At 36.4% G+C, this 16,029-nt stretch overlaps 1 protein-coding gene across 4 annotated transcripts in view; it reads right to left on the bottom strand.

The window, feature by feature from the left end:
- Positions 1-16,029, bottom strand: part of LOC105320240 (potassium voltage-gated channel subfamily H member 7) — a 53,540-nt gene that overhangs the window by 33,751 nt on the left and 3,760 nt on the right. For 2 of the 4 annotated variants that reach the window (XM_066068477.1, XM_034465955.2), the window contains one exon: positions 12,763-13,787. In XM_066068477.1, the coding sequence (XP_065924549.1) occupies positions 12,763-13,494 (732 nt within the window). In that variant the 5' untranslated portion in view covers positions 13,495-13,787. Of the gene's footprint in view, positions 1-12,762; positions 13,788-14,177; positions 14,316-16,029 lie in introns of those variants that run through there. The other 2 variants (XM_066068486.1, XM_066068495.1) reach the window with 2 other exon arrangements.

Here is a 16,029-nt window from a genome sequence, read left to right as displayed (position 1 = left end):
ATTGTTACAAAATTTACCTTGAAAAGACGGAAATGTTGAGATGTTGGAGCCATAGGTATACTTACCCCCCCCCCCCCCCCCCCCCCCACGGATTAGAATTTAGAATTTTCCTGATATCTGAGGATTAGCCTAGCCCCCCCCCCCCCCCCTCCCACTTTCAATTTGGTTCCGACGCCACTGTGCAGTAATCTTTCCCATACAAGATACATTATTTGAACTTTAAATCCAATTAATATCACACTGCATGTATACCGTATCAATATAAAGTTATATAGTAACTTTACGGTGTTTTTAAAAGGTTTATCATACTCGAAATCTGCAGGCTTTATTCTGATATGTGAAGTAACATACAGTGTAATATAACAAGAGCGATAACCCCTGTAGATGTCCAGTATACAGTTGTCTTTCTTTCTTTTCAGATGAGCAGAGAACTAAAAATTTTCGTACACTATTTGAGTAAATAATTTTACGACAGTAATTTAATTTAATTGACTTAAAATAAACAGATTGCTCTCGATGAAAGAAGTAAGGGGTGGTGATGGGGTGGGTGGGGGGGGGGTCACCAGATATAACAGTGGAAAATACGAAACCTACAAACAAAACAAAAAAGGGTAATATTCTCCATTACCTATTCGATATTGTTTATTTATTTCAACTCATTGTCTTTTGAGACTATATCATTCCATATATAATGATTTATAGTACACGTATGTACGAGTGTGGCTATATTTAGCTACACGATCGATGATAACGCGGCACTACTGTAACACCTATTCAAATAAGGGTATGATAGATCAGAGGAGAACTTTATTAAATTAAAAGTTTGTCATCTAGATTGACATGTTTTAAAATATTTCTGGGTTTATTTAATTTGTCTGCTTGATCATGTTGTCCTCGCATCTCAAACGCACCAGTGTTACATAATCATGCTCACAATCTTAAAACGAGTCGGACAAATGTTATTTTACTCGACACACTGAACGAGAGGACAAGTTAGAATCGATGTCCAATTATCAAATTGTGATCCGGCTCTATTTGTACGAAAATAACTAACAGAGTGTTACGTCCTTATTATTTTACTCCTTTATAAGAATTTTCAAAAAAAGCATTTCATCATTATTAAATTGAATTTAACGGATGTATAAACTAATGATGCTTAGATTTAAAACTTGCCTAAGTGTGCTAACATGACATTTGCAAACCAATTTAAGGTATCTCATTCCTCACGTTTTGATTTCATTGCACAGATGATCATTATACATGTATTTTAAATGTATCTGATTGTATATATTTAATCATTACAGAAAGATTAACATTTCATAATCATACAACATTCATAAAGAATTCAGTGTGACCATTGTGCATAAATTAAAATAATTTTTGAAGAAATAAGTTTGCTTAATCAAAAATACGGACAACAATCCTACTCATGCTGAAATTGCATTTTAGGAATAAGGTCAAATTAAATGAGCCATATCTCAGAGGGATGAATACTGACCCCCATTTTCTTTGTATTTTTCAAGAATGTTTTGTCTACAGATTTCAGTGATATACTTCTCAAGAAATTCTTGATACAGCAACATTGAGGAGTGGGATACCTTAAAGAACATCGTTCATTCTTCTTGTTTCGCACTTTCTAACATAGAGAGAACTCATAATTTTTTTTTACCCTCAAAAATTCTAAACTTTATGAAAATAGGTTGGATTTCAGAAGTCAATAATCTGACTTTTTCCCCGGCCAGTTCGTAGTTCCACAAAACAAACAATGCTAGCAGTGCTGACCCCGAGATCACACATGATAACAGGGCGCGGGTTCTTACGTGTCCAAACAATCAACTGACAACAGGAGAAATCCCCCGGAAACACACCGCCATCCATCATTATCACCGTCCGACTCCCGGACTAACTACGGGGACTCGTAGTGGTGGATTGAGATCAAACAGCAACATTACTAAGACTAAAAGTTGATTAGCAATACAACTGATTCCAATCACAGAGCCGCTATTGACCGATCTTCCGCCACCGGCCCTTATATAGCACCAATTCCGACTGGAAAAATTGTTTGGTCTCGAGGTCGGCCTTCATTTAACTCCATCCTAGTGTATATCAACCTGCTATATAAACATTGATTCATGTGGTGTGTGAAGTTGTCTTACTATTTTATTTGTAACAAACCCCCTCCCTTAACATTAATTTCTGACGGATGTACGATTTTACAACTATTGAACAAATCATATGATATCCAAAATCTGCTCCATTATCTTTGCTTTACATTTTTGTGACAAAACCACTACATTAGAATAGTTGAAACTAATTTCCTTTATGATCATGAGTTATAAGTCTGACTAGGACAAGGTACCAGTCAGGACAAGTTACAATGTACTAGTCAGAACAAGTGATTACTCAGGCCAAATAAAAATGCAATATTAAGACAAGTTACTAGACATGACATGAGACTAGTCAGAACAAGTAACAATGTACTAGTCAGGACAATGTACGAGGGTCAATCAAAAAATACGAAGACTTTTGTCATAGCTATGTTACTTAACGCCATATCATTACTAAATTTGGAAGACATAATTAAGCAATAGTTTCAAACAATTTGCAAGAAAAAAAGTTGATAAATTCCTTTTTTTCTAAGATTTATTTAGAATCAAATCCTGCAAAAATGAGGTCACGGCGCACGGTCAACATTTGTGTTATGTCAACAATGACCCATATAATGTTGAAAGTAATATCTCTATAAATTGGGCTTAAAACCAAATAATATTGAAACCTCATATTAAGTATAGTCATCGAATTCCATGTTCCAAATAATGACGGGATATATTGTTTTGTCTAACAGGTATTTGTAACTAAAAGACAGGTAGTCCTCTTTAGAATTGACTAAAAACATCGACGTCGCCGGACGTCACGGCGCAACGAGAAGTACAAACAAAATGGATTTAACCCAGGAAAAAGCCGATACAAGTTGTGAAAATGCTCAATGGTGCAAAAAATAAGTCAACAATTATTTGCAAGTTTGTGTTTAACTGTAATAAATTTTGTGGGGGTGGTGGTAATTGTATTTTGACTATAAAGAAGTCCGAGAGAGAGCAGAATATCTGTAAATATTTGGTAAAAAAAATAAGAAACGTCAACTGACGCTCAGGGTTATCCTTACTGTAAACTTATAGATACACGGTTAGAAAATGAAAACTTCGAAGAACTAACTTATGATTCTCAAACAAATGTGTGAAAATAAGATGTTAAGTGGTTCAGTGCCATTTTAAAGAAAGGCACAAGAGACTAAGCGTGATATAAAGATGGGGTATATCTATAAACTGTGCGTGTTTAATCTTGACGTCATGTTTTGAACGTTACCGTGCGCCGTGGAGACGAAACATGTTGTTTTTAAAAAGGAGTAACAAAAATACCGTTTCATCAAATAGACTAAAACTTCGCATATCAATGACATAAGTGTTGATGCACAGATTAATCTGTTAAGTATGACTTTCATGAAAAAAAATATGATAGACAACCACATTGTCTTCGTATTTTTTGATTGACCCTCGTACTAATCAGAACAAGTTACAATGTACTAGTCAGGACAAGTTACAATGTACTAGTCAAGACAATTGATTACTCAGGCCATGTAACGATGTACTAGTCGAGACTAGTGACTAAACAGGACAAGTTACAAGTACTGTAGATAGGAAATGTGTTAATTTGGAATTTTGTTATCAAATAGAATGTCTCCTTCTGTCACCATACTTTATAAGTTTTTTTATTCACTTCTTTTAAATCAAAGTCCTTTTTTTTTAATTCAAAGAGTAAAATTCCATCTTTACTGTTTTGAAAAAAGATTTAAGTTCGAATTTCCTAGAATTGCGTTGCCTATTCTAAGAGTAAAGTTCAATACGCAACATTAAAATTGGAAATTGAATGATTAAATTTGATAATTCAAAGAAATATGTCGGCCGTTCGGAATATAAATAACAAAATAACCCTTATTTGCTTGCTTCCGTACCTATGTCATCCGTCTATTTGTCATCTAATATCTCTTCCCATCTGACAGAACATTTTAATGTGTTTCAACAAGTATATATATAAATATCTCGAGTCTAACTTCAAATTTATTTAGATTTTTATATAAATCTGTTCATTTCTACTACAGGAACGGATAATATTTCCATATATATACTGTGTGTTTCATCATTTTAAGAAAACGGTCCTTATATCCCTGTGTGTGCTGAAGAATGGCGAGCTCTCTCGTTCTATATATAGGGGCGATTGTCGACAGGTGATGGTTCCGTTGTCGATGTAATTATAGGCGGTCTGACCAGGGAGAACCACACTGACGGGGGCCGCCAATACTTACAGATTGCGTGGTTTTACTTTCTTTTTTACGATATGTATCATAAACATCACTCTGAACTCTTTGCAATCACAACTTAAAACCGATGGATTAAGCATCAGGCACAATTCCCATAAGCCACTTCGATTACCCATAAAGCTTTGCCTCTCTATCACGGAAATCTTTTCCATAACAAAACGTCCGGATTGTCGTAAAATACTCTTCTAATGGCGGTCTCAAGTGAGCAATAAAGCACGCCCTGGAAACACTTTATCATTCTTTTCGGGTAAAATATTAATTACTTTATTCTTGAGTCGCGTGGTTTTTATTGTGCCTTGCTGTGACGGATCAGATCAATGTCTATGGGATAGGGTACTTATCTATAACAATTCTAGAGGAAACATCAAGGTCAATTCTAAGCGAAGTAATCTCCATCCAAACGTACAGTGCCAAGAAACTCATTACCATTTGACTTGTTAAAGCTTTCTAGAATTGAGCCAGCATTGATGTCAATAGTTTGAGCCCTGGCAATGGTCACACGGCAATTATTTGACCCTTTGATTTCTAATTACAAGCTGTGTTCCCTGACCATGATATGAATCGAGTCATAAATTATGTAAAGATCTATGGCTGTTTCTGTTTTCTCGTGTTCGCTTTTATTGGTTGCGATATTCTTTGGCGAAGTAATCCTACTTGTATGTGTTTCCACAAACAGAAGAAATACCAAAAATACCAAAAGATTTGTGGCAGTATGTCTCTTTATACCATCTAAATAAATACCAACATACACGTATATACAATTCTGGAAAAAAGAAAAAAAGAAAGACATATTTTTTGTCGACATACCTACATTCCAAAATATCTCTGACTACACTCCAAAATATCTCTGCCTATACTCCAACATATCTCTGTTTACCACCAACATATCTCTGACTACCAACGACATTCTCTAACTACCAACAACATACCATCTCAGGAGTGACACTCCAACATTTCTCTGACTTCATTCCAACATACCTCTGACTACCACCAACATATCTCTAACTACACTCCAACATATCTCTAACTACACTCCAACATATCTCTAACTACACTCCAACATATCTCTAACTACACTCCAACATATCTCTAACTACACTCCAACATATCTCTGACTACACTCCAACATATCTCTGACTACACTCCAACATATCTCTAACTACACTCCAACATATCTCTAACTACACTCCAACATATCTCTGACTACACTCTAACATATATCTGACTACACTCCAACATATCTCTGACTACTCTGACTACACACAAACATATCTCTGACTACACTGCAACATATCTATGACTACCACCAATATAACTCTGACTACACTCCAAAATATCTCCGACTATACTCCAACATATCTCTGTTTACCACCAACATATCTCTGACTACCAACAACATTCTCTAACTACCAACAACATACCATCTCAGGAGTGACACTCCAACATTTCTCTGACTTCATTCCAACATACCTCTGACTACCACCAACATATCTCTAACTACACTCCAAAATATCTCTGACTACTCTGACTACACTACAACATATCTCTGACTACACACAAACACATCTCTGACTACACTGCAACATATCTTTAACTACCACCAACAAATTTCTGACTACCACCAACATATCTCTGACTACACTCCACTATATCTCTGACTACACTTTAACATTTCTATGAATACACTCCAACGTACATGTATCTCTGACTAACAATCTGGCTAAAAAGCAACATATATCTGACTGTATCTCTTATTACATGTACTCTAATATATCAATGACTACAGTCCAATATATCTCCGGCTAAACTCGAATGTATCTCTGACTACACTCTAAAATAATACTGAGTATATTTCTAAAAACACTTCAACATATCTCTGGCTGCACTCCAACATATCTCTGACTACACTCAAACATATCTCTGACTAAATTTCTAACTACACTCCAACATAGATAGATACTTGAGTAACTTGACATAATACCAACAAAAGAAATAATTGATAAACGCTCCCGAGCTAAGAGAAAAATACTAACCTTTATCTGACTGTTTACAAACTGATGATGATGACCTCTGTTCACACCTGGTCGATAGCTACAGATATCAACAGACCACTGGCATCATACCAACATACCATTGGCATCATACCATCAGACCATTGCATCATACCAACAGACAATTGCATCATACTAACAGACCATTGGCATCATAACAAGTTAACAACAGACCACTGGCATCACACTAACAGACCACTGGCATCATACCAACATATCATTGGCATCATACGAACAGACCATTGGCAGAATACCAACAGACCATTGACATCACACCAACAGACCACTGGAATGATACCAACAGATCATTGGCGCATACCAACAGACCATTGGTGCATACCAAAAGACCACAGGAATCATACCAACAGACCAATGGCATCATAACAACAGATGTTCAGCTTTATAAATGTACCAAAAGATCTCTGCATGACTTCTTCTTTCAGATATCTGACTTCATACCAACAGATATCTGTATACTATAGTATTTGTTTGCTTTATTTTTGTCTTTGAAACGTCAAAACTTTTAAAGTAATTTTACTCAATTACCATAGATAAATTTTAAGAGATTATATGCTTGTAATTTGTGGTGTGTATTATGCAAAACAGTTAGTTAATTTTCAGCTATAATTGTATTTTTTTCCTAAGTTTTAAACATATCTGCAAAGCATGCCAAAAATACTTCAACAGTATTCTTAACCATAATTTTAAAATGTAACTTTGGTAAAAATAAATGTATCTGTTTAAAGGCATATACACAAATCTGTTCAAAGCGAATAAAATAGCGCAGAAAAATTGAATTATTAGGAATAGTAATTAAATCTGTACGGTAGTTTCATGATACCCGCTGTCCGGTAGGCCGTAGCTGCAGAACTGTAGCTCTACGGGAAACTCGGGTTGACGGACAGTAGAGCTGTAGTTCCATCCCTACAAAAATCTGTATAATTATTGCTCACAAAAGGTTCCACACGTATTTTTGCTAACAATGCAAAGTAATACATGTTTTCCAAAACGAGTTAAACTATATTCGATGTTTGCTTCAAGAGAAATTGCTTTGTAAGGTTATATTTCATTGGGTTTGTTCAGTAGATTGTCATTGCAAGCTACAAAGTAATGGCACATAAAGACCGGAAAGTTCCAAAAAGACCGTAGATCAGAACCTTCCGACAATCAACAATAGAAGAATTCCATTTTGTTAAATTGCTAACTGCATAACGATGACAATGATTGCTATTGACGTCCTGTTTCCTCGTCTTGGCTCCCACAAATCATTGCAAGTCGCCATAACTGTCCCGAAATTTAACGACATTGAAATTGAATTGTTTTATGGGTACAGTGGGAGCTGATCAATACCTTGATCTACTGTGATTTTCCTGCTGTGAGTTGCGTGATTCGGGACAAGAACACAGACTCTGCCGTGAATTATACAGGCTGTACACGGAGGTGAGCCTCGGTCTGAGATCTACATGCGGTTTTAATGCGGTCAAATGCCAGGTGCCATGGCGACTTGATAGAGACGTACGGCTCGCCTGTCTCCGTGTATCAACCCCGACAATGTCACCCCTGGTGCTTCCGTCTCAAACTGCCTCAGAGATCGACGGGTCACCTGACACAATAACAGTCACAAATACATACAAAACAATCAGCCGTCCCTTTGGTAGGCCGCCATCAGTTAACAACCTATAAACTAACTGTCTGCCACTGGTCTGATAAACTTTTGTAACATTACTGTTGTGAAAAAAGTATTATTTTCATCGTGTGTGTATGTGAAATTGTACGAACTTTAACAAACACATCACATTAGAAAATTAAATAAAAATCATTTTTTCACCGTTCAATAGATTTGCGACGGAACATTATTAAAGACTGTTTCTAGCCAAAATATCATTGGTCCTTAATTAAATATGGATTTTACATTGTGTCAGCGCCTGCCCTTGGGACTGATTCCGGCACTGTTTTTGTTTTGGTATTTAATTACAATTTGTGACTGAGGTGCGCTGTAACCAAACTTCCGCTCGGGTAATCCGTTTTCATCCGTTTGAATACCCTTTTATTACATAAATTGAAATTCATTGCTCTCGGGTTATAATGAGCTTGCGAGATCAATGTTTACTCAATACTTTTATAATATCACCACAAAGCTTCATTTCTGTTGCGTTTTGTACGGCTCTTATTCTTTATTACTTGTCAATTAGTTTTCAACAATGTTGAAATAAACAGTGAGGCCATGATGTGAGAGCCCACCGCATCAAGTGTTACCAAGGCTGGATACCATTCTACCTCCGGTCTTTGCTGGCGTAAGGTCAGCACCTTATCCGATTTCTATCAAATATTGCCATTCAGTACAAAATTAGAGTCGTATAAGGAGAAAAAATAAGTGACCTCCATTATATTTTTTCCAAGTCATTTTCAATTGTTTAAAAATCATCCCAACTCCTCTTTTGTTTCTTTCCTATATATAGGTATTGTACATGTATACATCTATCAAGCCTTTTATAGAGGTTTTATGATAGATATTAAGCCCGACCGTATTAAGGACGACGGACCAAATTCAAGATCTCGCACCTCTGCGCAGAAATCCGCGCATATGCTATGAAAATGACTGTCGTAATTACGTACATCAGAATAAGAGAAAATAATAAAATTTTCATTCTACTAAACATAATTTTTGATGCCAAAATAATTTTAGCGGAGAAAAATTAAGAAAAAGAATGTAAGTCCGAATTTTCTCTGTTTGCGACAAGTCCGTTATATTTCCAAAGTTCATTAATCCTAAAACGCCCAAAGGCAGTTTATAGTGTTAATATCTGGTAGATATTGAATTTATATCTTAAACTAATAATATTTATGTATATAGCTGTTAATGTAACGTCAGGCAATAATTAATTATATCCATTTTCGATGATATTTTTGAAGAAAAATGAACCATGCAGTGAACTTTGACACAACCCCTCAAAAAAATTACGTCGATGACCTACATTTTTTCTGTTCATCGGTAAGCTATTTGACTTCCTAATATTACAATTTAATTAGAATAAAAAATCTATCGCAGAATGTTTAAATTATCAGTTTTTATACCACACCCCAGAAAATTCCCATTATTTTCTATCATATCTGAGGATTTTCGTACCCGAATTTTGAAACGCCTCCAGTAAAATAAGGATGTCGATGAAGATGTAATTTTTTTATTGAATTTCACTCGCCATTACCTGATTAACATTATATAAAAATTTGAGTAAAAAATCTATTGTTGAAATGAATTGGGTCCGCCGTCCTTAAATCACCTCAAAATATTCAAAGAATGATTCCCCATTACTTCTACTCATATAATATTCACCAATTGTTCAATTAATTATCAAATTATTGAGATGTCATGCAATTAGGCAAACCACGCTTGCGCCCCACAATACGTCTTTTCGTCATTGATGGAATGAATTGGACTATGCATTATACATGTACATGTAAATTTGATTCGTAGTTTTATTACAGACAAAAACACTGTCAAGTGTAAATATCGATGTATGTTTGAATCATTACGTCGGTTGAAGCGCGGACTTTCATCGGTTCTGACGATTTCACTTTTTCAAAGATATGAAGATTTGCAAAGACTTAGTCTGTCCACAGAGAAAAGCATGTGCACTAGTTCCGCAAAATCCTGATAAAGTCATTAAAGGGAACTACAAATCTTTACTATTTGTAAAATTATCAGCACGTGTTTATTATTTAATGTTCATGATGAAATATTAAACAGCAAAAAAAAATTGATATGAGAGAGAGAGAGTACCCAGTGAATGGTCGGCTCGGCTCTCGGTCGTTGTCTCGTATTAAATATTCATACTGACACGGGGTTCTTTTGTTAGAATTTACCATAAATCGCGGTACACTGAGGAACGTGAATGCCGCGTCCCGGTCTGAGTTCTCGGAGGAAATGATCGAGTGATGGAAATACTTCTTGTGTAAACAAGATTTAATGCATTTAACCATTTCGAACACTTAAATCCTCCAAAACAACATTAACGTTTGATCAGGCCTAACAAAAAAACAGGTTTGTTTCCGCTTTCCCGGCCGACCCTAACTTAAACCTGCCGACCCAAAAAAAATTGTTCGAGTTTTTTCGTAAATTTCCGTTTTTATCCGGGTTTTTTTTGGTTAAAATTTCGTTTTTATCCGATTTAAAAATTTATTGTGTCCTCTAAATTTAAGTCGTAAAAACGCTTATAGAACCTATTTAGATGTCATCAGTGTTGTGTAGATGTTTCTTATTTACAAATGGCAGCACATGTCGTGCCAGTTGCGCTCGAAATGTTCCCACCAGCCGGGGAAAAAGTTCATCAGATCATTTAAACAATGACAACAAATACTTGGTTTTCTTTTTTATCTTACCCAGTTTAATAGATAAATGGTTTAATAAGCACAACTGAACAGATGGAGAGGGAAAAAAAAGATAAAAAAAAAAAAAGCCGACCTACCGACCCTAATTTTTTTCAGCCTGAAAGCGGAAACAAACCTATTTTTGTTAGGCCTCATATATGTAGTGTCTGGATACAAGTACTGATGACATAAGGTGTCGTTGTGATTTATTATATCAAGGATTTATCAGAAGTTTGCTCTAACTGTTTATCAAAAATTTCCCTGTGTGGGGCCCTGATCATTTCGGTGGGTCCACGTTTGTATAGAGTACAATTTACAACTCGGAGAGCAGACTCGACCTCAGCCATTATTGAGTAATGACTAATTTCATGACACAAAAAAAAAGATGGGTGGATAATTGATATGGTGTGTACAAATACTATTACCAACGGATAAGATATTATAAAACTAAAATATAAACAAAACTGATAATTTAAAAAATAATAATTCAAAACAATGTTTATTTAACATCGATTCGTAACCCTTAAATAAGAATGTTCAATGGTTGAAATATGTTAAATAAAACTGGTGTACACGTATCAAAACATTCAATAGTGCCATTTTTATAATCTTCGTCGCCTATTTATTTTTATAAAGTGGGTCTGTCCTCCAGATTACTAGTATGTCATACTCTAAATAAGGTCCAAAGGAAAACAAACCAATTTCAATCAACAACAAAGTGGAGAGATGACCCACTATACATTAAAATATTACTATGTATCCAAACAATTGAGCGCTTTAGAAAAATGTTACAAGTCATTGGCCAAAGTCGCATAAAGCACTTAAATAACGAATTTTCGTGTGCCTTAAATGGTTCGGTGTTTAGAGCACCGGACATAAGATAACCTGTTAAAACATTTACTTTTTAGGTTATGGATTCGATACCCCAACACTTATGGCAATATTGTTTTTTATATCGTTGTGTTTTCGCAAACTTACACTTAAATATTATCAAATAGTTTTACTTAAAAAAAAAATGAATTTGAAATTGTATCTTAAGACTAATGAAAAAGGATTTTGCGCAAAACCCCCAGCTTTACAAGTACTAGCAAAATTCATGAATTTCTTTTTTTTAATTTTCCACGGATATTTGTGTTTGATGTGTGAAATGTGTATAAAACTTCTGTTTCACAGGTAGCAGTGTCACGTGACGGGTAGACAGGAAATCAAGACGACTATATCAACATCCGAATCAACAAACGGGAGTTAATCAATAGACTTTCATTAGTTTTGTTAATTCAAATTTCGGAATCAACAAATTGCCAGATAATCCGAAATGCTGATTTTTCATCAGGAAAAAGTACATTGAATGACGGCTTAATTTAATTCACGAAATTTCCCGTAAATCAATTCCATCCTCTTCTTGGCATGCAATATGATTCAACACACCGGTGTACATTATTGAACTGCTTATTGTAAAAACAAGAAATGAAGCTGATTGCACAGATCTCAATGGCCCGTCATCTGACGACAAACACGTATATATACTGCATTATGGATGATTTGAAGTTTGTATCGGAATGTCAGAGGTTTATTAATATTCATCATAAATCCGAACATGAAATCGTAGCTGGTAAGATAGCGTAACGCATGGACCATTTCAGACGTTAAAATAGTATCACTCTTTTACCAAACACAAAGGGTGAGTTTCTTTTTTTCTGCCATGAAATGGTCATTTATCGATGCACATGCTAAGTATCCGCTACAATCCAATAAAATAGACAGATCTTATATATTGCCACAGAGAACGATTATTTAACTTTGAAGTGGCATTAGATCTGTTAGAAAGGCCCTAACTGAATATCTTGACTTGTCATCATTTGACACGACATTAATAATTCTATGTTAAATTGTACATTTATACCTATTGTCATCGCGTGAAGAGTAAACAGACAACCTGCACCAATTCCACACACAGACTTTACTCACCTTTTGTATAAGCAAGGCTTTGGTTCCTCCTTTGATGCTCTTGGAAATGGCCTTTAAATTCCCTGACCGTTCCGATTTCACAGATCCATTCGGGGTTTTGGGGTTTTCAGGTGGAGATTTTGTCATCGGTTCCTCATTTTGAGTATCAGGTTCGTTTTTCGGAGAAGGCATTGTTTTCTTAGGAGTGCATTTACCGGTGGAGCCAAGTCGCTCGCCCCCTTTCCCGCCTTTGGACTGCGGTTTCTGGATAGGTAATTCGGAGTCTCGTTTTGCCATGACCTCTTTGATGGGTCTTATAGAACTTGATGTCGTTGCCGGAATTTCTATGAGACTATCTAGTTTCAGAACCTTGTCTAAGGAATGGCTGCTCTCTTCAAATGCCGTTAAATAAACGTCAAAACCACTGGCGGAAGTAAATGGCGTTTCGTAGAGCGCCGACTCCGTGGCGATGGATTCAGAGGGTGTGTCGGTTCTGTCCCCCTCCCCCAGGGCGCGACTGACGGGGGACGCATCACGGATTGTTGCCTCAGAGTCGTCGGTGCCTGACTTAGCTCTAAAATCGTTGTTATCGAAAATATCAGAAAGAGATGACCTTGACCCACTATCAAGATGACCTTGATCTGTTAAAGTGTCTTCTACATCGGACTGGGAATAATTCTCACACAGACTCTCGTCAGCGAATTCCGATTCCATTGAATGGACGAGCACGTGTTGGTTCGTATCTTGATCCATTGTAATTAGCTCCGATCATTTGTTCACGAATTAAAAGAAAACCCCAGGACTTGTCTGTTCTAAGTACAAGATACTTGGAACACAGTTAACATGTATTATTTATGTTTTAATTTCCATATTGACACACTCTGCTGATGTAGAAGGCGATAAACTATTGACTCCCTATCCACTTGCTAGCCGTGACTGTCCAAAGGCCTCGCAGCTCTCAATCCGTGTCACCTGCAACTTTATAAATACTCTCGTCAGTAATTGATTCCTTCAAACGCACATGTGACCACTTTCCTGTCTGCATCCTATAAACGATAAAATAATTAAAAATAATCAAGATGAAACATTCCCAACAGAGTAATTGTATCAATTTCAAGCAATTCAGAGTCATTTTTAAACTTTGAAAAGCAACCCGTTAATTATGATGGTCTACCAGCTAATGATTTATTAGCTATGAATTATTAGCGGCTTAACACAAAAAGCTAGTTTTCGCTGATACATCCCCATACAGTGGTAGAACTACGGAACGGTTTCACTTAAAGGCCCAGTAACATCACTGTAAATCAGCCACAAGCGCCTCTGAATCAATTTCTATAGCGTGTACATTTCTATTCTTGTTTACTATTGCATTGCGTACCATCAAACATTCAAATCAAATGAGGCTGAGTTTATTGGTTTACCGAGTCCTTGCTTACCGCCCGATGGGATCCGAACGTCCCAGCGGAAGTCACCGCTCACCGTGGTATCAGAAAGAAATCAGAGTTCGTCTCTCTTCGACGCCCAAAACGCTGATTGCATACGAGAGGTAAAAGACATCTTTTTTCCAAATTGAATTATTGTATTTTCATCCCGAGGAAACATGAGTAACGATATAACAATGGACGAAAATACATGAAAATTAGAATATCTATTATATTAAAGAATTCTGAGACGCACTTTTTACTCCCCTCTCTATCCTCGTCTTATATCGCCATAAAACACAGAGAGGACGGAACGAGCCGGACTTCCCTGAGCATTAATCTATAATCATTTTACACGATTTTGTTCACTGATGTCCACTGCAATTATTTCACGTCTGTTTCATGTACAACAAAATAGGCAGCGGACCTGTCCGGTCGAAAATCCACTTATCGGATCAAATTGATTTTGCTTGTTATTGTGCCTGTTTTATTGCCTTGTTATTAAGTCATTTTCCTCAATATCAACTGCAGTTGAGATGATAGACATCAAGCTAATTCCAACATCGTTAAAGACCTTGTCTTATATCTGTGGCTTTTTTTTTTCAGACGACAAGTGACACTCTTCTAGTCAAACGAGATTCGATGGCATGAGACTAAAAATATGGCACTGTAATTGTAACTTATTCCCTTAAGTTAACAATGGCAATGAATAGGCAAAAGGAAATCTCTAAATTATCACCCCAATTTTAGTATTCTGAGTTACTAGCCCCAGAGTCAACCACGACAGGAATACCCAAAAAGAAGAAAGCCTTGCATGGTGATCTGAGTTTTGTGTAGAGAAGTAATCAGTCCTCAAATATTAATTCAGAGCTTGGAAAGAAGAAACTGAATAAATTCATTCACATATACCTAGTAGTAAGAAGTACTTTGGATTGTTTAAACACAGATTTGGAATCGATGTTATACATATGAATAAGACTATAAACCCTTAACTGTATTCTACCAGGGACGTATACACGTAAGTATACAGGCACGTAGCATCGTTTTTTAAGGTTGGGGGCCAGACCCATCCAAAGAATCTTGACAAGCAAAAAAAAAGAAAGGGGGGAAATTTAAAGTTTCCAAAAATCTTCAAAATCCTAATCCGTGGTGGGGGGGGGGGGGGGGGGGGGGTAGAGGTAACTTCAATTTGACTCCTCATTTCCTTATTTTCATATCAATTTTTTACTTACTTCCAAAAAAGTGGGGGGGGGGGCAACTCCATTATAATTCATTTTTTTATATGTAAATTTTAAAAAAATTGTTGCTGCGAGAAAAAGTGTGGGGGGGGGGGGGGGGGGGGCAGGCCACGTGCCTGAGTATATACGTCCCTGATTCTACTTACAAGATTTTGGCGTATGCCTATGGTGACGATCCTGTCATTTTGCGGTTATTTTTACACTAAAGACTAATGAAGCTGGCTTGAATTGTTTGTGTATAACAGATCTTTGAGATTAATGAGGAGATTTCAGAACACGGCTTCAGACTCCGGCGTGTGCCAGCCTTACAGAGCGCCGCCATAGTTGTAGGACATAGATCTCAGTACAATCCCAATAAATGGCTTCTGAAGCCCTCGGTGCTGGAGGGTTCCGGCATTAAACGACTCTCATTTCCGGCCGTGTAATAGAAAACTCCTGAATGATGCTCCACAAAGAAATTATGTAGAAAATAGCGACACTGACTGGACACTACAGGATAATGGAGCATCGTCTTAAGAGTGTGGCTATTATGATATTACGAGAACGTTATTTTGGGTTTCTACAAAAATGTCAAACAAAAACACACCAAAATATGTCGTCGTGTTGCATCTAATTAAAGCGTTATTTCT

This window comes from Magallana gigas, chromosome 1 (genome assembly GCF_963853765.1).
Source record: "Magallana gigas chromosome 1, xbMagGiga1.1, whole genome shotgun sequence".
In the NCBI taxonomy this organism is placed as follows: domain Eukaryota; kingdom Metazoa; phylum Mollusca; class Bivalvia; order Ostreida; family Ostreidae; genus Magallana; species Magallana gigas.
Note: the sequence above shows the minus strand (reverse complement) of the source record. Positions and strands in the feature narration are given on the sequence as shown.